A 22,674-nucleotide genomic window follows, 5' to 3' on the forward strand; every position below is an offset into this window, starting at 1 on the left:
TTGTATTTTCCACCAGGAAGGCAAAAAATTCCTATCCTAACCATCCTAAATTCACTATCAGTGCCAACTGAATTAATAGGGCCTTACTATGGAAACTTTGCTGTCCAATAAATTGGTCTGTGGTATTGTTATCTTTCATATATGTCATCTGTTTTTCCAAGTAAATGTAAAACTTCAGTCAGCCTGTTAGGAAAAGAGTGCGGATTGGCGCCTCCTCAGATGGGGCACGAAAAATGTTAGGAAAAGAGGTGCAGAACAGAGAGGAGGCAGTATGTAAATCTACAGCCAGACCAAATTTATTCAGAGAAAATAAATTTGCGGAGGAGGATGATCAACTGCCGGTGTACACAATGATGGAACATGCGACAGAAGGCCCTGACCCCAGGGGCTGGGCCTTTTTTTATATTAGGAAGGCTAGGGATGGGGAAGGAAGCAGGAGGCAGCAGGTGGAGGTGAATTACTGGAACTGCTGTCTCAGCTGGCTGTGCAGAGCCTCCAGCACCTGCGAAGGATGCGGGGGTGGGATGTAAAGGCAATACGATGTGAGATCCTATTGAGATTCAAGGGCAAGGAATACATTCCAATGTTTATCTATCTTTTGGGCGATAAGCAAGAACGGCCGAGGCTGTGTCTTTGTTCCATCACAGCCTAAGTCTTTTATGTGACAAACATAAAAAACAAACTCCATCACTCACTTCGAACTCCCCAGCATCTAGCACACAAAGTATTTAGGACATAGACAATAAACACTTGATTAGCAAGTAATGGATTTATTCAATATGCCACCTTTCTCACAGTCCTATTCATTGTCCTTACATTTCATTAGTGATTGTTAAATACATGCTGTTTCATTTGTTAATGAGCGGTGGATTACTAAGTATTAAATGCTAGATAATTGAGAAGGCATTTGTGTAGTAGTTTCCTTCAAAGAAACTAAGAAGTGTGCATCATAAAGTGCAGCCAGGAAATTTAGGATAAATGAGATCCATAGTACACAGAATGTCACACAGTGAGAGGGTGACCTTATCACCTACTAGAAACTCAAGCTCTGCTGTCATTCTAAGAATGCATCATGAGGGGCCAACGCTGTGGCGCAGTGGTTTAAAGCCCTGGCCTGAAATGCCAGCGTTCCATATGGGTGCCATTTCTGGTCCTGGCTGCTCCTCTTCTGATCCAGCTCTCTGCTATGGCCTGGGAAAGCAGCAGAGAACGGGCCAAGTCCTTGGGCTCCTGCATACACGTGGGAAACCCGGAAGAAGCTCCCGGCTCTGGCTTTGGATTGGCGTAGCTCCGGCCATTGTGGCTATCTGGGGAGTGAACCAGCAGATGGAAGACCTCTCTCTCTGTCTCTACTTCACTCTGTAACTCTGACTTTAAATAAAATAAATCTTTTTTTTTTTTTTTAAAAAGAGAAGAATGCATCATGATACGGACAACTTGAGGAGTTGTTTTGAAAGAAAGTTCTCTTCAAAGGGAACATTTTGTTGGCAACTGTGTTGATTAAATTCCTACTGTGCATTTGCTTTTCAAATGTCAAAATCTATTTGCTCCTTTGATTTACCTCTGTGCTCAACACTTTTGATGGCTCTGGGATTTAGCAAGTCTGATGGGAAACTATCTACTGTCATCTTATTACAGAAAAAATTGCAGATCTTCTTGTTGTAACTTTTGCATGTCTGCCGAGGACATAAATAGCTCTTGTAATTCATATATTACATCTTCAATTTCTGGTTATAAAGACAATAATAATCATAATGATAAGTTGATTGTTCCTACAAATAATATAATGTGGACTAAAGAAGAAGATTAAAAAGCCAAGATGAATCGCTTCTCGGCCTTTTGGCTAAGATCAAGTGTAAAAAGCCACGATGATGGAGATGAGTCTAGGAGGGCAGAAGCCTGCTGTACTAAGCTCAATAACTTCGGGAAGCTGCAAAAGCCTCCAACCCCAAATGCTTCACTGAATCCTGAAAACAATTTTACAAACGTACCTTGGTCACTGGAGACAATAGCTGTGTCTTCATATATATGTAGTAGTATGAAATATAATTCAAAACTGAATCTTTACTCAACTATGAAGCTCACATAAAAGCTCTACTGAGAGTCTCAGTATCTGGAAAAAAAATTTGTGTGTACCTGATTCCATGTTATTCTAAAATGTTAAGGAAATGGATCCTTTGTCTGAAAAAGATACACTGCATGATTGTGACTACACTGAAGTAGATAGAAATAGGCAGTGTATGTCACATTTATCTGGCAAGAGAGCTCACTAAGTAAACAAAAGATGTAACCCTTCTGTGGAAACTGAAGAACTGTGTGAATAGTGTGGTGATGTGTAAGAAATCACAGAATATGCATGTTTAGATGAGATGCAGTTGGCAGATAAAGACCAAGTGATAGTTTCCCCATTGCATGTCTGAAGTCATCAGAGATATTCTGCATGCTTCCATTGGGAGCTTCCAAAATACATTATAATAATCTGTTTTGATTCCTCATGGTCTGAATTTCAATTCCATCCGGTAACATGTGTGAATCTGTTTCGAATGCTAGATCCTGCAAGGATTCAGATCCTCCAGGACATATTTACTACCGTGACATAAGCCTTTAATTAAAATGTGAAAAATGTTAGCATTGAAGGAAAATAATGTTATTCTGACTAGCTAGGTTTAGGAAAGCTTATTAGGAAAGGTTATGTTGGGATCATTAAAGTGCGTTTTGGATTGCAAAAGACAGGAGTGAACTGCACCATGGCACTAAAACCCATCAGTACAAGCCAGTGGTGTGGACTGGGGGCAGTGTTGAGGGACTGTCTGTCCCGAAGGCAGTGGAAAAAAAGAAATTCATTATTTTTTTCTTTAAATCATGAATAGAATGATAGGGATATTGTAGTTCCAATAGTTCAATGTTAGTGGCAAATAACTAATTACTACTACTTAAATATCTTCCGTGTTAGTGGCACATAACTAAGTCCTACTACTTGCATATTTTTAAATGCTTATCTATAAATGTATCTTCTTAATATATTCTTCTTTAATATTTGTGCTATTACACAATTAAAAAGCAAAAGGGGACTAAAATTTGTATTCAATGTTGGTTTCCAATGCTTATGAGCAGTCTCATTATTTAGAAAGCAAAACTGTAATCTCTTATCTGGTGGCAGCTGATCCTGTCTTCATCAAAATAAGAAATTAAGTGCTAGCCAAACTACCAAGTGTTGGCAGCTAATAACAATGATTAGAAAAATATTGCATTAGGGCTAGTGCTCTAGGAAATGGACATGGGAAGCCTTGCAAGCAGCTGGCTTTGACAGCACCAGCTGGCTAGAGACTAAATGAAGGGAGCATGAAGATAGGAAGTAGTGTATAGATTAAGAGGTAGCAATTAATACAGTTAACAGCAGTTATCTAATGAAATATGTGCACTCACAGCCTGCCATGTGCTGTGGTCAACACAGGAAGCTCTAACATGGAGCTGGCGCCAAGTCACCAAGTAGTACCAATCTCACTCTTCTGTATTGAAATTCTGATTCTAGTACAAAATTAGCCTCAGTAAAGGATTTGGGGATCTTCATGTCTTTAAGGAGCATAGAACATCAGCTTTCCATGATCATTGTGCCTCGCTCAGCCTACATCATATTAATTATTTTATCAAACTGCTATATAAATATAATTGTGAATTATGCATTTGCTTGTCTTCTGTACCTCCTGATTTTTGTATTTGGTTTTGTTTTCCTTCTGAATTTGTTTTCCTCAAGTAGATTGTAAGCAGAAAAGGCCAAGGCTGTTTCCTTCTACTATTTTGCAAGGCTGTACTCATTTACAGGAAAGTCATTAATGGTATGACTTCTAGAGGAAAATTATTATTATTATTACTACTTAGTAGCTGTATGACCTAAGGATTAGGATTAGGTAAGGTCAATAAGATCCTCAACCTTGACAGAAAAATTTAAGGGAGGACCAAAACAAATTTAGTGAGCAATGTGGATTTTTTTTTACAAATACTGTATTGTCCAATTCAGTAGCCATTAGTCACGTGTGTCTATATAAGTTTAAATTTTGAGATTTATTTACTTATTTGAAAGTCAGAGCTACACAGAGAGAGAGAGAGAGAGAGGTCTTCCATCTGCTGTTTTATTCCCTAGATGACCACAATTGCTAGCACTAGGCTAGGCCAAAGCCAGGAGCCAGGTGCTTCTTCTGGGTCTACCACAGAGGTGCAGGGCCCCCAGCACTTGAGCCATCATCTGCTGCTGTTCCCAGGCCACCAGAGACAAGCTGGATCAGAAGTGGAGCAGCTGGGTCACAAATTTGTGCATACATGGGATGCCAGAGTCATAGGTGGTAGTCCTACCCACTATGCCACAATTCCAGCCCCCAACTTGGATATTTTAATAAAATATTGTTTTTGAAAATTTTAGGGAAAACCCAACATAAACAAAATATCAAAATGTTGTATAAGAGCAAGTTTTTCTTTATTTTGAGATCTTGCTATATTTATATATAACAGTATTTTGCAGTTAGCATAGGATTCTGGGGTCTTCATAGCCATCATGACACCCAAAGACAGATATACACCAGGATTGAAAGTAGTGGGAAACCAGATTGAGCAATGCATGGTTTTATCACTGTCTTAGTCCGTTTTGTGCCCAGAATGCTTGAGAGTGATTATAAAGCACAGAAATTTATCCTGTCATAGTTCTGGGAGTTGAGAAATTTTAAATCCAGGGGCCAGCAGACTTAATCTCTCTGCTTCCAAGATGGTACCTTGAATGTTGCACAAAGTTTTAAATACTTATTAAAAATGAGTAGAAGTAAAGGCTCTATATGTCTGTTTCCAGCAGACTGGTTACGAAGATCATTATAATCAGGTAGAAGTTGAAGGATGCTCCATGGCCCTTGTCGTCAAACGGGTCAATATATCATAAAAAGACCACTTTCAACCAGCAAACTACCCAAACCCTGTAATCTGCAACTTACATAAAGACTTCTGGATTTCTGAATTTTCTTTTTTTTTTTTTATTTATTTGACAGGTAGAGTTATAGACAGTGAGAGACAGAGAGAAAGGTCTTTCTTCCGTTGGTTCACTCCCCAAATGGCCGCTATGGCTGGCGCCGCACTGATCCGAAGCCAGGAGCCAGGTGCTTCCTCCTGGTCTCCCATGCGGGTGCAGGGGCCCAAACACCTGGGCCATCCTCCACTGCCCTCCCGGGCCACAGCAGAGAGCTGGACTGGAAGAGGAGCAACCTGGACTAGAACCCGGCGCCCGTATGGGATGCCGGTGCCAGAGGCGTAGGATTAACCGAGTGAGCCACTGCACCAGCCCCTGAATTTTCTTTTAATTGTTTTGTACTACAGACTCAGAAAGCTGCTTTATTTTATTGTTTTTAATGACTTGGTTTTATTAGCACATGTAGTCTCTGATGCTTATTTGTCCCTGGTTATGAGCATCCTTGTTTTTTAATATTGTCACTTAAACTTATTTCATGTGACCTTTGAGTAAGTTACTTAACATTACTTTAGTTTATTCCCCACTGTTGTAAGGAGTAACTTTGTACAGTGCCTAGAATATAGTAGGTGCTAAACAAATTTAAGCTATAACATAAAATTTTAGCAGTGATCATAGCGTAATATTAGTATTATTTCTCCCTCTCCAGCTTCTAGATATTTCTAGGCATTTCACTGTTTGTTTACCTGTGAGAGTTTGTTCCTTCTCTCTTCCCATTTGCTCTGTGAAGGCAGCCCCTCATGTGCGAGTTTTTGCCATGGCTCCCTTTATATCTATAAATATCTATATCTACACCATGGACTGTAGGCTCTCAAAATCTCCTTATGTTGTGGGTTACGAGGTCCTATTTGTAGCTGCATCCTATCTTTCTTGATGAGAAAACAACCTCCTCTCTCTGCCATGGGCAACTGTCCAGAGAAAGTAAAATAAAAACAAAAACCTTTGAATAAGTTTGGAAAGGGGAGTAGGGGTAGGGGTGGTATGATCTTTTCTCTAGCGATTAAACCTTTGAGCCAGTCCCTTCCTGCTACCTAACAAAGTAAAGGTAGTTTGTTTCACCAGCCTCAAACCTCTGCCTGGGATTGCCCTTCTTCCCACAACAAAGTGACAGATGGAAGTGGCCCAAATGACAAGCCATTTACTAAATGACAAGGTACATTTTGACCTCCAAAAGCCTCCAAAAATTGTCCCCTTGCAGAGAGCAGGAGAATGTCAAGTGCATGGTGTTGTGCTGAAGGACCTGCAGGGGGAGACTACTTCCTAAAATACGGCCTCCAGGTCCTTCTTGCTGTGAGAAATGCATTCACCGCTTTCTGCTGGCACCACTCAACCCTCAGGGGTCCTGGGGGAGCCCTTGTCTAGGGAAGACAATCTTTCTCCCTTTGATTTTACTCCTTTACCAGGAAGACAACAGCACAGGCTCTTAAGTCCTTCTTTTAGAAGGTATAAAGATCCTTACGTTGTCACAGGGCTGAGACTTGAGCAGAGTATGATTCTTCGCATGCATCCCACAGCGCTGTCCGCGTGTACAGGTGATTCAGATCCTACAGAGAAGCAGTTATAGAACTGTATCTTACGGAGGTGTTACTAAGTATTTTCTGGAACTATCTATACAGTTAAACTATTTAAGAAGTCTGTTTTTGTGTTTCTGGCTATCCTTGAATTCACATATTTATCCTCTTTCCTTTTCTTCTACCTTGAGTCTGTCTTTCAGGGACTCTGAGTCCCAGATGTTTTGCTTTCATTATTTTGTGACTTTGTCCCCATCAAATGCATTCCCATTGACCCTCCTCTCTTTTCATTCCCTCTATTGTCACTGACATTTGCGCACAACAATTCAGATGTTCAGTGTTTATCAGCCTGGGCTCTCCTGCAGACATTTCAATATAAAGAGCAGTTGAGTTAGAGTCACTGGAGGAGGAGTGTGTGCAGCAGAGCATTCTGCAAGCAACTCACTGAGAACAATGAGTTACACTAAAGAGGTGCGAGACTTAAAACCTGTGTGTGCCCCAAGAATCCTCCCCTGGTTGTTTTCTTGGTCAACACATTCACCGACATGACCAGCACTGTGACAGCCCAGCAAGTTTGTCCATGGACATTATGCATATTGCAACAGTAAGAGGGACTTTGCTTCACAGACCCAAGAAATGGTGTGGAATAGAGGAATCAAGAGTTAAAAATAAATCTTATCTCCATAATTTATGTCCTGCTCTTCAGGTGTCCTCTTTGAAGTCCGTGCAAACACAGAAACAAGGCCAGAAGTGCTAGGACCATAATTAGGGTGAGGTAAAGAGGCGAGGCATTGTGTAGGGCACGATGAAGGAGGCCCTCACTCTCAGGTGCTGACTATCACTGGCAAGAGCCCAAGGGCAAGTGCTTGCTTCTTTGAATTTTGCATACATTGTGCCTCTTTACCTCATCGTACTCCCAAGGCTGCAGGGAGTGAAAAGGAGACCTTGTCTAAAGAGACTCTGGGAAGAGTCTTAGCATGAAGATGTCGGACACTCACATATGAAAACTGGGATCCACCGTTAGCCTTCCCCACTCTACCCCCAAACTCCACTGTAGATATGGAGCTTACGGGAGTCTTGAGGGGCAAAGTCTAGTCGGAAGGGCAGACAGCTCCTTTCCCTGTTCGTATGCGGTGGCAGTGTTTTTATGGAAAATCAAGGGTAACTATTTTCTGGTAACATACTTAATACTTATTATTTCTAATTCTTCATTCACCCTATTTTACCAGAAATAAATGCACCTGTGCTTGTGAAACACCTAGTCTAGAGCTGGCACAGTCAAATGCTTCATAACCTGGGACTCTTTTTTCTCATCAGGAGGTTAACGGGACTCAGGAAACACTTGCCTCCCAAAAACACATCAACAAATCCGTGATATTTAAAGACAGAGTCAAGATAGACTCACACCATGGACTCCACCTCTCTCCAGTCCAAATCCAAGATGATGGCCTGAAGTTCTCTTGCTGTGTTAAAGGAAGATATGGCGAAATATTGAGGAGCTCGACCACAATCAAGGTTTTTGGTAAGGGTTGTTACTCTATGAACTCCCTGCTCTCCTTGCAATTTTTCTTGCTTTGCCCTCTCCAGAAAGGAAGGCCCCTTTTACGCTGGAGAGCAACCAATGAAGGGCAAATATTCAAGAAATCAGGCCAGGGGTTAAGATGCTTGCATCCCATATTGGAGTACCTGGATTTGAACCCCAGCTCAATTCCACATTCGAAATTTCTGCTAATGCAACCCCGAGAGACAGCAAGTGATGGCTCAAGTAGTTGGGACCCTGCCATCCCTGTGAGAGACCCAACATGAGTTCCTGGCTCCCAGCTTCAACTTAGCAAAGCTCTGGTCCTTACCGGCATTTGGAAAATGAAGCAACTGATCTCTCTCTCTCTCCCTCTCTCTCTGCCTTTCTATTTTTCTATTTTTTTTTAACTCTTAGACAGAAAATACTCTGGAATTCTGTTTTCTTTGATATTTGTCAATCTTATTAGGGGTGGGGAGAAGGTAGGAATCTACAGGATAATGATTCAGTTAATAGAATAAAATCATACACAAATCATACATAGATCAGTTTCCTAGTGATGACTACTTTGTTTAAAAATTTAATGTTCCCTGAGAACACTAGAAATAACCTTAGCTATAACTGCCAAAATCAAATTGCCTCATTGTCTAATTATCTTCATTAGGCAAGGTTGAATAAGGCCAGTGTAAGAACGGAAGGTGATAAACACAGCCCCAGAGAAACTCTGGAGGAGCTCGCCTCCTTCCTGCCGAGACAGCTGGGATGGGAGAAGTCCAGCCTCCCAGCAAAGGAGCCCACAGGGATGGCTCTCCAACCCCACTTTCTCTGTGGTACAGAGCTGAGCTGTGGAGTCCACTAAGGCTTCATTCAAAACGCAGAGCCTCTGGAGGGTGCAAATTCAGGGTGAAAATATGGACATTCTATTTTGCCTGAGTGCAAGGAAATATTAGTGAACAGATGCCTCTGGCTATGAATCTCTCTGTGTGTGTGTGTGTGTGTGTGTAAACAAGACCAGCATTTATATAAGAGTTATGTTTAAAGGAAGACAAAGACAAAGGCAGTGATGTGGATGGGCAGTGAATTGTTTCTGAAAATGAGATAAACAAAGAGAAAATAACTTCATAAAACCTAAGGGTACAAAGTGTTAGATTTTTCCCCAGGTCTCTGAATGACAGAACAAACAAAATATGTTTTTATTTAGAATCTTATTGCATTATTATGGGAGGTCAAAAAATGAAAAAATCACCAAGCATTTGCAAAGATGAGAGTGGCTACAGCCAGAATTTATTTAGTTCCAAGTCTCATGCTTTTAACTTTCCCCTATGGCTCTCCCCCCATCCCTGGCACTTAATCTCTCTCCCTCTCTCTTCCCCCCTCTCCTTTCACCCTGACTCTCTCCATGTCTCCTCAGGGATGGGCTGGGTTTTAATCACACACACACCACCTGCCTCTCTGCCGCCAGGACCAGGTTACTTATGGAGACTCAAAGGTGTCCTGTGAAGAGTTGGGAGTAGGCTGTTTTCATCTCCTTCACCATCATCACCATTTGTTCACCGAGCAGGGTGTGACTGTCTTAGCGCAAACATGAAACTGCCTCATATGGCCTGATTATTGGCAAACCAACAAAGGCAGCCATCCAGGATGTGGAAAGAAATATCAATTTTACATTAGGCAAGCTGTGTCCCAATTTAACCAGCATTTCTTGTGCCATAATATTATCTAATTGCCTTGTCAACATTTAAACCGTGTCCTCTGCCTGTTTGTTAAATTAAAATACCTTCATCGTGGCCTTGGATATTTTTCACTCACTTACATCTCACTTTTATCACCCCATCTGACTCTGCATTTCTCTTACTTCTTTGAAATCCTTTCAGTAGCTGCTTAAAAATAAGAGTATATGCCTGCTTAGTCATAGAATTAAATTTTTCTTGCTTCCTGGCTTTCCCACTTAATACATGGACTGGGTGGGTTGAGTCTGGACATAGTCTTATTCAGTCTTTAGCCTATTCATGGGTGTCATCCCAGGTATGTCTTATATTGGCCCTGGCACAAGGGTCCAATGCATAATTTATAAGTCTCACTTGGCATACCGTTATTATTCCTCATACAGAAACAGCCAAAAACAACATGTAGAAGCTTTGCAATAAATGCCCAGATGTATCACAGACCCATTCCATCTGCCCTAAAGCAGCTTCTTATTCCTAAATGTTCTTCCTTGCCCAGTTCTTCATCTTCCACCAGAGGTGACCCAAGCGCCAAGGCCACTTCCCGCATCTCCCTTACTGGTCTCCTTTGACTTCACTCTCTGAGCCAGGGAGCCACTTTTCCATCCCAATTTGCTCTCTTCCTCTCTCAAGCTCTAGTTCTGATTGTTCAGAGGCACACAGGGGATCTGTGTGTGTCACTTCTGGGATTTCTCTCAATTTTCATTCTCTGAGATCCTTCTTTCTATGAGTATCTGCTAAGTAGAAGGTCAATATATTCCTTATCCTCTTAGTGTGTCAGGGTTGCATCTTAGTTTGAGTTACACTGAAAGAAAATACTGAGATAAGGATTTGAGTAAATGACTTTATTTGAGAGATCATCCTGTGAAACCTGAGGAGAGGAATGGAACAGTGAGCCAAGGAGGGAAAGTAAATCATTAGCACTGTGGGCTTAGAGCTCAGTCTTACCAGGGAGAGAACATAGGTCAGAGTCGTACCAAATGAAGGGCCAGGAAGCCAGGGTATTCATCCACCCAGTCCCCATCTACCAGCACCATTAATTCCCAGGGTCTCCCAGCTTTCCCCACTTTTGAACTGAGTAAATCCTTAGGCCTTCTGTGTGTAGAGGATGTAATAGGCACTGACAGCATGTGGGATAAGGGTCATTTTTTTAAGATTATTTATTTATTTACTTATTTATTTATTCATTTGAAAAGCAGGGTAAAAGAGAGGGAGATAAAGATCTTCCATTCACTGATTCTCCAATGTGAGGGGCCCAAGTACTCGAACCATCTTCTGCTGCATTCCCAGACACCTTAGCAGGGATGCTTGATCACAAGCAGGGTAGCCAGGACTCAAAGCTGCACTCTGCAATAGGCTGCCCTTGCACCGCAACACCGGCCCCTGGCACAGGGGCTGTAACCGTGCCTTCCGTGGGTTCCTGGAAGACCTGGTCTGCCATACTCAGGAAATTCATGAAGCCACTTGGTTTCAGTGGACTCAATGTCTAGTTTGTGTGGAGCACTGCTGGAAATGTGAAGCTGGATCAAATACTCCGGCTTTGAGGCATTTACAATCTAGCAGGAAAACAGCGTCACTGAAATAGCCCTGATATTTTCTAGTGCCAAACAATCAAACAAGTAACGAGTATTGCTCTGGTCCCCTCCAGGGTCCTGAAAACAATGGCATAGTTATAAAGCCTTTGAACATGTACAGCACGCCTAGCTTCTCTCTCCCTGCCACCTGCCCCTCCACCCTTCCACATCCCCAATTCCACTTGATTCAGCACTGATCATCACTCAGGGAGCAGCTATGCATCCACTTTCCAAAAACCTCCTTTATCCTCTGAGTTGAGGTAGAGACTTTTCTTAAAAGCTTTCTTCAGCCCACGTGTCCTCAATTATTGTACCTGTCTCAGTGTATTATAACTTATAGTTGTTAATCTGTTCTTTGCACGACAATGTAAATTTCTTTGAGGACAGTGAATATGATTTGTTTACTTTTATTTCCTTGGTATCTAGTATACTGCCAGGCACATCTGGGCATTTAATAACAAATATTTGATGAATGATAACTCTTTTACACACATGTATAGATGTACACACTAAAGGCAAGGTTGGGTGGTGTTAAGTGCTACTAACTGTGTTTTATTTGCCTTAAAGCTAAGCCAGAAACCCCCATGATCACGGAAAATAACTCCATGGGCTTTTTGGGAGAGGTAAGTAACTTTAAATCCTTTGGAAATCTATGGTGTTATATGTGTTGCTGCATAGTTGCCAGGAATGTCCCCTTAAAAGGCCTTCCTCCTTGGTCCCTGGACAAAAGACTACTGATGGGGATGAAGGGAAGATGAACTGATTCTGGAAACCCAATGGGAATCGTTACTTTCAAATTTAGGCTCTCAGAATTGGAGATCTGCCTACTTAGTTCTTAAATTTCTGCAAAAAAAAAAAAAAAAAAAAAAAAAAAAAAAGGCAGTCCCAATTGTTTAAACTCATTTTTAATAAAAATTGAGATGGATACTGAGAGAAAAGTAGGGCAGAAAACAGTGTGAGTTCTTTGTGTAGAACTAAAGTTTTTGCTCTAATCCATTTCTTGTAGCAGTTCTCCCATTGTTTTTGTTTCTCAGTGACAAGGGAAAATGCGCCCTCTCATGCTCCTGCAGAACATTGGCTATTTTTTTGGCAGCAGGAGGAAAGATAAGAAAAAAAGGAGAGAAGACTAGGTCTTCTGACTTCAGCTTCTTAGGGGTGGTTCCCAGCCGCCAGTCACTGGGGTCCGGACCCACTCTCGGCTCCTCTTCTTGTTGGCTTGGCCTTGGGGAAATTATTTCACATTGTTGCAGTTGGTTTTTCTATGTGAGGGGGTAATATTAGCCGTCCATTATTGTTCATTCTAAGAATGGAAGTATTAAAGTTCTTAGTACGGTGTATGACATGTATTAAGTATTCAATTAAATATCATTGTTTCCATCGTTATTACATTGTTGTTATTACTGTTATCTGTTTTAATCAGCTGTCTGGGGGCCTTCTGACTTCACCCAAGCTTTTTAGAACCACACATAAAATTTTTCTCATTAATTCTCAAAGCATATCTTTTTACATGGGATAGGAGACAATTTTATTTTAGCTTTATTTCACCCTCAAGAACATAAAACAACCTATGATTTCAGGTCCCACTGAAAATCAGACATATAATTTGACAGCTACACACAAATCATAGCGCAGATCTGTGGGATGATTTTGGATAACTCTATATATGCATTATCCATGTGTTTGTGTCCTGCCAATTTCATCGATCAGTCTCTTAAATAGACACTGTATATATAAGAAACATTTAATCATTTTCATTTTAATACAATTGGGTTATTAAGTTTATTAGTGGGCTTCAATTGTTTAAATACAACAAATAATCCAATGATTATTGGTCTTTGCCAGTGTTTTCATTCTTAAAAGAATCACTTGCAGATTCTCAGTGCCAATGTTTATAGGTAAGATGGGCTCCATCCAGATATAGAAATATATATTAGATCAAAGAATCACCATTTTATAAAACACTTTGCTTCATGTGCCATCAAATTTCCCTTTCTCTATCTGTACTAACCTAAGTACCAACTATGAAAATCAGAGAAATTTCCTTCCTGGAGAATTAGTGAACAATCTGTCTCCAAACCTACAAAACCAGCTACAGGACATGACTTGTCTACGGGTCTTTTAAGATGTTGCCAAATGCTAGTTTTTCTCTGCACTCTAATAGCCTTGTAATCCCTACTTTATTTTTAATTATTTACTGACTCTTCAAAGCTCTTTAGTTTTATCTCATGGCATTGCCAATAAGCCTCTGAAATAGGTAGGACATCTGTTGTTTTACAGATGAGGGTCTCTAATGAAGGGAGAGCTGGGATGTATGTTTATCACACTGCTATCCAGGCAGGAGGCTGTGACAAAAGGACATCCCGCTTCAGGATCAGAGGGCACCAGTGGCATGTCCTAACTTCACCTTGCTAATTACAGGTCCTCATCAAGTGGTTAATGTCCACCAGCCTCAGCTAGCTCATCTCTAAAGCTAGGATCATAACCAATATTTCACAGAATTTTTACAATTAAAATGTGTGCATAGTACTGGAGTCCCTGATACACAGTAGCCATCCCAGAAATATTTCTTCCTTCCCCCTATTTGTCATTCACCCACACTCTTTCACCTCTTGCTTCCTCTGCACACACATTCATAAATCTCCTATGTCACTGACTCTGGAGACAGTGTGTGATAATGAAAAAACCCGAGAAGACTGTGGATTCTGTTGGAACTAGCTTTGAATTCTCTTCCTTTGCTTATTAACTCAAGCACCTGAGACTTCAGTTCCTAAACTTCCACATTTTGAATGGGGACAAGGATTTCAACCTCACTGGAGTTAGGTGAGAATCAAATAAGATATATGCAAAGTACTCACCACCTGGCAACTGCAAATGTCCAGCAATGCCCACTGCCCCCCTGTTTCCTCTGTGCTATAAATTCGCTGCACTAGCAGCCTTCATTGGACTGGGAACTTGGTCAGTTTTGAGCTTTCTGTCTTATTAAACTTATAAAGTTTATGACTATTCTAGTCCTTGAATATGGCTGACTTAGAATTTTCTGGAAAACAGTTTATTCTAACATTGATGCCTTTCAGACTCAGACATGCCAGAGCCATCCAAAGAGAGTGCCACGTCATGTTTGTGTGCATTCCTGAGAGCAAGACTTCACCAGGGCTCCAACACAGCAGTCATTCTCACTCCTGCAGCTGAGATGGGCAGGGAGTCTTGGAACACAGCATTAGGGTCCCTCTAGGTAGCAGATTATTGCATTAGAGCAAAGGACGCTGAGTCAAATACCTCAATCCAGAGCTAATGATACAACAGAGGGTGGCTCAAGAGAGATGCATGGAAACTTCGAGGTTTATTCAACAGTTTAGTCTTTTCACAAGCCTCTTACATATCTCTTACTCCTGTGGTTTATGCTAGAACCTGATTATCTCCATGAATGTTTATTTATTCCTTCATTATATTTGACAAAAAAAAATCTAAAGAAAAAAGAACCAAAAAATCTAAAGAAAACTACCTAGTATGAAACATGGAAACTGAGTTGATTTGTGGTTAAGATACATAAAAAAGAAGAGAGTCTGTAACAATAGGAATCATGTAACACAGATACTATCATCTTAAAAATCACACTGTGGATAACATCAGAATTTGGCAACAAAGCTCTGGTAGCTTTTTGCAAAATTCGGTTCTTTGTGTATTTATTTGGTTCTGGTTTGCACTGATGAGTACCTGGATTTTCACCACAGATGGAGAGGGAACTAAAGGCCACCACATCCCTGCAGGGAAACAACAAGGGGAGTTAAAACTTTAGCAGTCAGATTTCTAAAAGAAGCCATAAGAGAGAGACACATAGGTGAGGGATGAAGGAGCAGGATGCTGTACTTATGTCAGGATGGTGTCAGCTTTGCTGGAGGTGGGCACCCATAAGGTACATGAGTAAACCTTGAGATAACGGCATAATGTTTTTACCTCCTCCTGTCCTCCCTAGCTCTCTCTCCACACACCCCCACCCCCAACTCAGCTAAAGCAGAAAAGATTCTGGAGGCAGCTCCAGAAATAAAAGACAGCACCAATGCAAAGGCCACAGTCATTTCCAGCTGGTTTGTACTCCATTCCTTGACATTTTAGGCATCGCCTTAGTGACCCAGAAAAAATTCCTCTCCCTTTGGACTGTTAGACTCCCTTTTCTGAAAGCATCCCTGAACATTTAAAGATGAATAGTTTAAAAAAAAAAAAAAAGCAGAGAACAATGGATTGGCAAGCAGTTAGCACTTCGAGGCAAAAGTAAAATCTAAAGCCTACTGCTCAAATGAATGACTGGTCTGTGCATACAAAACAAATCCAAGTGAACTCATTAAAACTGACCTCAGGATCTAAGAAACCATGCTCTGCCCTTCACTCATGCAGATAATCATGGTCAATCTCTCTTTCCATGGTGCGTGTTCCTACAGCACAGTCTTCCCCTCATCCTCACACATCTTCTCTATCTCTATTTCTACCTTGTTTACTTTCTGCCTCTGTTCTCTCCTTACGTAACCTCATCTTCTTGCTTCCTTTTCCTTGCTGAGTTTTGTTCATCACTTTCTCACCAGCTCCTTCTTCCCTAACAGATCTTCTTATGAAATTAGATTAAAAACTTAAAATATTTGTATGTCTTTCATACTCTTTGTTCTTTTCTTCTTTAATTTAGGTGGCAGAGAGACAGAAAAGAGAACCTTTCATTTGGTGATTCACTCCCCCAAATGCCTGCAAAGGCCAGGGCTGGCTAGAAGTCAGGAATGCAATCCAGGTCTTCGATGTGGGTGATAGGAACCCAAGCACTTGAGCCATTACTGATGCCTCTCGCGATATGCATCAGCAGAGAGCTGGAGTCAGAAGCAAGAGCTAGGAAATGAACCCAGCACTCTGGCATAGGATATGTGTTTCCTAATCAGCATCTTCCCAGCTAAGCTATATGCCCGCCCCACATTTACTATTCTTAAAGTTTGAACTAAATGAGTTGAAAAGCCTTGAACTTTCTTTGTGCTGATTACACATGAAATAGTTTAAGCTTAGGATTGGTCAAAAACTCACAGGACTCAGGTGGGTTCATGATGAAACTATTTTAATCCAAGCAGATGGTACAATAGTGCAGTAATAGGAGCAACAGATGTGTTTGGAAAGTCTGTAGCTCTCAGTCCCAAGCTTCTTTGTCTTCCCACAGCAGGGTCCTACAGAGCAAGCTTGCTATCCAGGTCTCACATCACAACCAGCATGCATGCAATGCCTCCATCCCAGGAAGCCTGGGCTCTACTCATGCTCGAGTCTCTGAGTGAGCAGGTCCTATAGGCACAGGGTAGCTACCCAACCAGTCTGCACCACGAAACCACCAGCTCACTGAAACCAAGTGCCAAGATAAATCCAGTCATTCTTACTAACCACGTCTTGTGGACTTGTACATTTCACAGTGAAACAGGCCCAGGGAGGCAAACCACCATTTGTCTTTACTGCATTTTGAAATTTTGGCCAAGGGTTAGCACAGCTCTAGGAAGTGCACAGGGAAGCATTCTGGCTGATTCATATCTGCTGAGATTAACGCCTGCTGGGCACTTTCTCTTAAAAATAAATTCACACTAAGCTACTTTGCTTTATATTTGAGCAAGATCAGAAACGGCTCTTTGCTATGAGTCTAAAGTCAATGTTTTCAGAACTGATCCCCCACCTCCCAGCCCAATTTAGACAAAGTGGAAGGGATGAGCTGCTGCAGGCGGGTCTTTGTCCCTGTGGTGCACCTCATTCTCAGCCCTCACCTTCCACTTCATCGCCAGGATGGCCCTTTCCACCTCCTCCAGGGCTCGCTCCCTCCTCTCCACTGCCCTCTCTCGCCATTCCACGGCCCTCTCCCTCCGAAGCACCTCCTTTTCCCTCTGACTTGCCCACAGAACCAGGGTGCTCACCTGCTGCAAGAGCCTGGCCCAGTCACCCTCAATGCCTGCGGGTAGCTGAGGCCCTTGAGGCCTTGAGTCCTGGCGCTGCCCTGCCTGTGCATGGCCACCCTTCTCTAGCTCTTCCCTGTGCATGCTTTTCAGGTGCTTCCACAGGGCTGTAGTGCCCACATTAACCCCAGGACCACGGCTCACCTGCCTGCCACACAGACGGCAGGTGGCATATTGGTTGGGATGGTGCCCAGCACGAGCAGGGGCCAGATGAAAATACTCCCATGCCTCAGAAAACCGGCTCCCCCTGTTTTGGGGCATTGAGGCAGGCAAGGCACTGGTAAAAGACCCAACCAGTTCTCCCGTCTCACTGATCTCCTCCTCCTCCTTCATCTCTAATTCTCCTTTTGCCTTCAGTCTGGTCCCTCCTTTTCTTCCTCTTCCTGCCTCATCATGTCTCCTCCTCTTCAGCTCCCTTTAGGACATGCCTGTGTGTGAGTCAAAGTTTTAATTGAGCCACAGGTTAGAGGTGGATTTGGGAAGGGACTATGTTAACTCTGGGGGATTCACAATAATGGCAAGGGCTGGCCACACCTCGGTGTGATGTTCCCTCCTTTCTGCTTCGCTGGAGAGTCAGACGCGAGTCAGACACCTGTGAAATGGTCTATGAGGACATTCCCTCCATGCTCCAGCTACTTACTGATCCCTCTTTAAGAATGCCAGAAAGAAAAAACACATTGGTTTCTGTAGCAACGGCGTCCCCTGTCCAACAACTACAAAGTTCCTTAGTGAACGCAGGGCTCTTGACATCAACCAGCACAACAGGAATTTTTGAACACTGAAAATTGGATTCTCCCCAGCCTCCTCCCACTGCCTTTGTGCTCCTTGTTTTGGAAGCAGGAGGAAGAGCCTCAGGGCTCAGGCTGCTCCAGATGCTCAGGGCTGGGCTTCACTGGGTCTTCCTCAGAGTAGGGAAAAGCAAGTGCAGACGGATGCTGATATAGGAAGCAATCCAGCTTCCCGGTTGCACCAAGTACTCCAGAAGCTGCAAGCTTGCCAGCATCTGGATAGAATGCTTCTCAGCGTGAGATCACTTTGTCCCTAAGGCGGCCCCTCTAAAGCTGGGCTTCCAAGCAGCAGGCCTCGCTGTGTTCAGTGCAAGGAGCTGGCGTGCACCGAGGAGCCAGATGTGCCGCACATCTGCACAGACGCGATGTTGCCTCTTTGTCCTCAGAAAGCAGCTCACCACACTCCACCTTCCCTGGCACAACCACCTGCAAAACCAATAGCCAATGAAATCTTCCCAAAACGGCTTATGCCAGATGTTTGGCTTATTTATACCATTTTAAAGATAAACATATAAATGGAGAATTATGCTGCATATCAAAAAAGGCTGATTTTTTCCCCTTTCTGCATCAGTTCATCAGTGAGTGAGAGCTTTATCCATCAAGCTTTGCAACCCCAAACAGAAAATTACCCCGTAGTTACAAGTGAGTACTTACAGGCAAGCAAGGCTCTGAACTTGTGTCTGAGCCCTCTGGCGCAGAGTGACTGAGCTGCCTCACACCCTGGCAAGTTAGCTGGCTCCTACCCCCGGAGGAGGGCACCTCCACTTGTGGTATCCTCCCACTTCCAGGAGAGTTTGTCTCCAAGTGGGTGTGTCTCTGTCTGTTGGGTTTCTCTGCAACACTTAGACACAGGTGCAGATTCTTTCCTCATCCTTTCCACTATGTCAAGCACCTACAAGCCTTATTTCTGTTACTCCGTGACTGGATTAGCTGTCCTCTCAACCAAACAAAGACATTTAAAGAGAGAGAAGACTGAAATATGAGAAAGAAACTGCATGCATCAAGACACCTGTGGCTTCAAGTATTTTACCACATTTTCAGACCATGAGTCTTGATTTTGGGTCTGGCATCAGTGACTGTTGTAAATACAATGAGTAGGAAAGCCAAAGAGCTTGCAGGAAAGCAAAGATTAAGTGAAAGAAAACCCATGAAATTCAAGGAAATACAGCAAAGTGTGTAACAGATTTTGAATGCTGTCTATGATATTATGTAACTACAAGTGGAAAAGCTAAAATGTGATCGGCCTCTACTCTCAGAAGGGAGGGAATAATGACCACTTAAGCAAAATATATATTATTTATGCTTATATAGTTGAATATATATTATTTATACATAAACATGAGAAGGAAAACCTACTAAGAGAAGACAAGAACATTTTATAGAAGGTGTTGATGGAAGAAAATAATTTGCAATATAGTTTAAAAGATAGAAATGGCATAGCAGAAGGCCGGCGCCGTGGCTCACTAGGCTAATCCTCCGCCTTGCGGCGCCGGCACCCCGGGTTCTAGTCCCGGTCGGGGCACTGGATTCTGTCCCGGTTGCCCCTCTTCCAGGCCAGCACTCTGCTGTGGCCAGGGAGTGCAGTGGAGGATGGCCCAAGTGCTTGGGCCCTGCACCCCATGGGAGACCAGGATAAGTACCTGGCTCCTGCCATTGGATCAGTGCGGTGCGCCGGCAGCAGCGCGCCAGCCGCAGCGGCCATTGGAGGGTGAACCAATGGCAAAAGGAAGACCTTTCTCTCTGTCTCTCTCTCTCACTGTCCACTCTGCCTGTCAAAAAAAAAAAAAAAAAAGAAAGAAAGAAAATATGTGGAGACTGATGTTAAATTTGAAATGGGAAAAAAAGAGGATAAAATATTTCAAACACTAACAAAGAATTGGCAAACAAATAGAGAAACTGTTCATTTGTTTGTTTGAAGATTTCCCTCTCTAGAGTAAAAAGCTAAATGTTTTCAAAGCAACTATAAAGAAAAGCCTTTTGGAAAAGGTACTGTTTAAGCTTAGACAAATTTAATGTGGGTTAACATACATGTGGTCTTGACTTCAGCATTTCATCTGTGGGAAGAAGGAAATGATCAGCATTAGAGTCTGACTTGGGGTCATTTTATCTGACCAATCAAGTTCATCATGTTCCAACCATCCACTGCCTTCCTTCTGCTTCTAGGGAAACATGCCCAGCTTCTACTTGGGCCTCAAATTCTCTGCCAAGGAACCCATTCCCATCCATTTGTCTCCAAGAATTTCCCACTACTTCTCAACAGTGACCACCTGGAGAATTCATGCCTGTCTCTCTCTGCACACATAAATTCACTTACTACATAATTCTTTGTGCTATTGGTCACTTATTCCATATGTACTTAAAATAATTTTATAAAAACCAATTATTTGGATTTTCTGTCCATACAGCCAGCACACAGGGAGTGTGACTTGTGGTGACTCCTTGGATGAGAAGCATGTATGTGTGTGCACATATACCCTTGTATGTAGCTACGTCTTACTTTTTCAGATTTGTCATATATTTTCTTCTTACTCACTTAGGCCGAGTAGAAACTCCCAAATAAAAACAGATCTGATGACTCAGCAAAACTGTATATGTTTGACATTTGCAAAATCATTTGGCCTCAAGTTAAATTACTTTAGCCTATGACTTTTCGATTTTAGAGAGACTGGGAGAAATTTATGACAAGAACCATATTCCTAATGCAAACCTTACAACACAGAATCTGGAGATAGCACCAAATATTTGAAACCTGAATCATTTAGAAAATGTGAAACCAAAGAATCCACAACAGTCAAATCATTTTAACATTTTAGAAGTTGATAAGAGATTCCTTCAGTGAGGGATAAAGTTGTGTTTTCAAATAAGGTGACTCCCACTTGTTGCTGGTATGACCACATCATCATTTTTGGGTGGGTTATCTGAAAAGAGAGGAAGAGTCAGGAGAATGGTTGAAGGCACTGGATTGAATGCAAATCTTTGCACCATTTTTTAAAAATCTCATCTCCTATGTCTCTAAATCCTTTCAACTGAAGATAAAAATCAATCTTAGGTACATCAGTAGATTAAATGAAATGAATTATTTCACTCAGTAAAAATATTTCTAAGGGAGAACATAACATAATTCCATTGATCCACATCCCTGTTACATGCATGCATCCCATTATCTGTATAAAACAAGTGTTGAATGAGTGGTAGTAATAAAAACTAAGTCTTTGCCCCTACTCTCTTAAGTGTGATAGGTAACTTCCTTTAGTGACCTTCTTGAGTTTTTGGGATTTCCACAGCAATGTACTAAGGGATGGTAAGCTGCCCCTCAGTAGGATCTCATCAGGAAAAAAAAAAGTTACTCAGTATCCTTGAGTCTGTTTTCTCATCTCTATAGGCCCAAACACTTTGGGAGTAACTAGGTTGTGGATCGACACCCAAGCATCCAAATTCAGTTAATTTCTCATTCCTTGTCATGAAGTACAGTCACCAATTGTGGAAAATATTTAGGAGATAAGAACTAGAGCCAGTGATATGTAAAATATATACATCTCTGGATAAGAAAGTCAATAACTACAAATGAGATTATAATTTTACAGGGTCTCAGATAAAATAATGAATATCCAATAAATCTTATTAGATATTTTCACCAGGCTGAAGCATCATCCCCCAAAGAATAAATGCAGTGTTAGACATAAAATGTAACTAGAGGGTGAGTATTTGGTGCACTGGTAAAGAAATAAAATATAACCAACCCAGCATAAGTTCTCTGTTTTATTAATATAACTACCTGTTCTCCCACTTTTTAAACTTCAGAACAGTGTGTTTTACCAGGAAGTATATTGGAAGAGGATTGAGGAGACACAGTTCCTAATTATGCCATTAATTTCTTTTCATTCTTTTAAGCACTTGGTACCTGGATTTTCTCATCTGTCAAATAATAATAAAGCATAGTAATAAGTCATGCTGTGCCCCTCCTATATGATTAAGATGATAAATGAAAAATAATTAGAAAAACTTTTTATAAGCAAAAAGTAAGTTATTTACATAAAATAGTTCTATAACTCATACTGCAAATAGTATTTGACATTATTTGGGAAACAAATCATGTGTGGATTAGTTTCAGCTTTTAATCTAAAAGAATATTCTTCTCTGGCCTCCTCCTGCTTTAACTCCTTCCTCTGGTACTTTCATTTCCATGGTACTCTTTTATTCGATGTACAAAGAGTTAAAATTTTACTTTTCTTAGAATTCAGGATCTACACTTTAATATCAGTATTGCCCTAGATTCTTTTTTTAAGATTTTATTTATCCATTTGAGAGACAGAGTTACAAACACAGAGAGAGAGGTCTTCTATCCACTGGTTCACTCCCCAAACTGCTGCAACAGCTGGATCAATCTGAAGCAAGGAGCCAGGAGCTTCCTCCAGGTCTTCCACATGGATGCAGAGGCCCAAGAACCTGGGCCATCTTCCACTGCTTTCCCAGACCATCAGCAGGGAGCTGGATCAGAAGTGGAGCAGACAGGACTTGAACTGGTGCCCACATGGGATGCCAGTGCCACAGGTGGAGGCTTAACCAGTTACATCCCATTGCCGGTCCCAGTCC

At 41.8% G+C, this 22,674-nt stretch overlaps 2 protein-coding genes across 5 annotated transcripts in view; one reads left to right on the plus strand and one right to left on the minus strand.

The window, feature by feature from the left end:
• The window catches only part of CD96 (CD96 molecule), a 106,563-nt gene that overhangs the window by 22,317 nt on the left and 61,572 nt on the right, over window positions 1–22,674 (plus strand). For all 4 annotated transcript variants that reach the window (XM_051859365.3, XM_051859366.3, XM_051859368.3 and 1 more), the window contains 2 exons: window positions 7,834–8,038; window positions 11,901–11,956. In XM_051859365.3, coding sequence (XP_051715325.3) covers window positions 7,834–8,038; window positions 11,901–11,956 — 261 coding nt within the window. The remainder of the gene's footprint in view (window positions 1–7,833; window positions 8,039–11,900; window positions 11,957–22,674) is intronic.
• ZBED2 (zinc finger BED-type containing 2) lies at window positions 16,881–18,296 on the minus strand. Its single transcript, XM_089330370.1, has 2 exons — window positions 18,271–18,296; window positions 16,881–17,708 (listed from the first exon to the last, which is right to left on the minus strand). The coding sequence occupies exons 1-2, from the start codon at window positions 18,294–18,296 to the stop codon at window positions 17,033–17,035; spliced, it is 702 nt and encodes a 233-aa protein (XP_089186496.1). The 3' UTR covers window positions 16,881–17,032.

This window comes from Oryctolagus cuniculus, chromosome 4 (genome assembly GCF_051225735.1).
Source record: "Oryctolagus cuniculus isolate XC-2025 breed Fujian yellow rabbit chromosome 4, ASM5122573v1, whole genome shotgun sequence".
Taxonomy (NCBI): domain Eukaryota; kingdom Metazoa; phylum Chordata; class Mammalia; order Lagomorpha; family Leporidae; genus Oryctolagus; species Oryctolagus cuniculus.

What these genes read in the sequence shown, in the direction of transcription:
- ZBED2 (XM_089330370.1), bottom strand. Translation starts at nt 18,296, where the DNA reads ATGCTGGCAAGCTTGCAGCTTCTGGA. An exon ending in GCAAGCTTGCAGCTTCTGGA is followed by an intron (nt 17,709 to 18,270) that starts GTACTTGGTGCA and finishes CATGTCCTAAAG; the next exon opens with GGAGCTGAAGAGGAGGAGAC.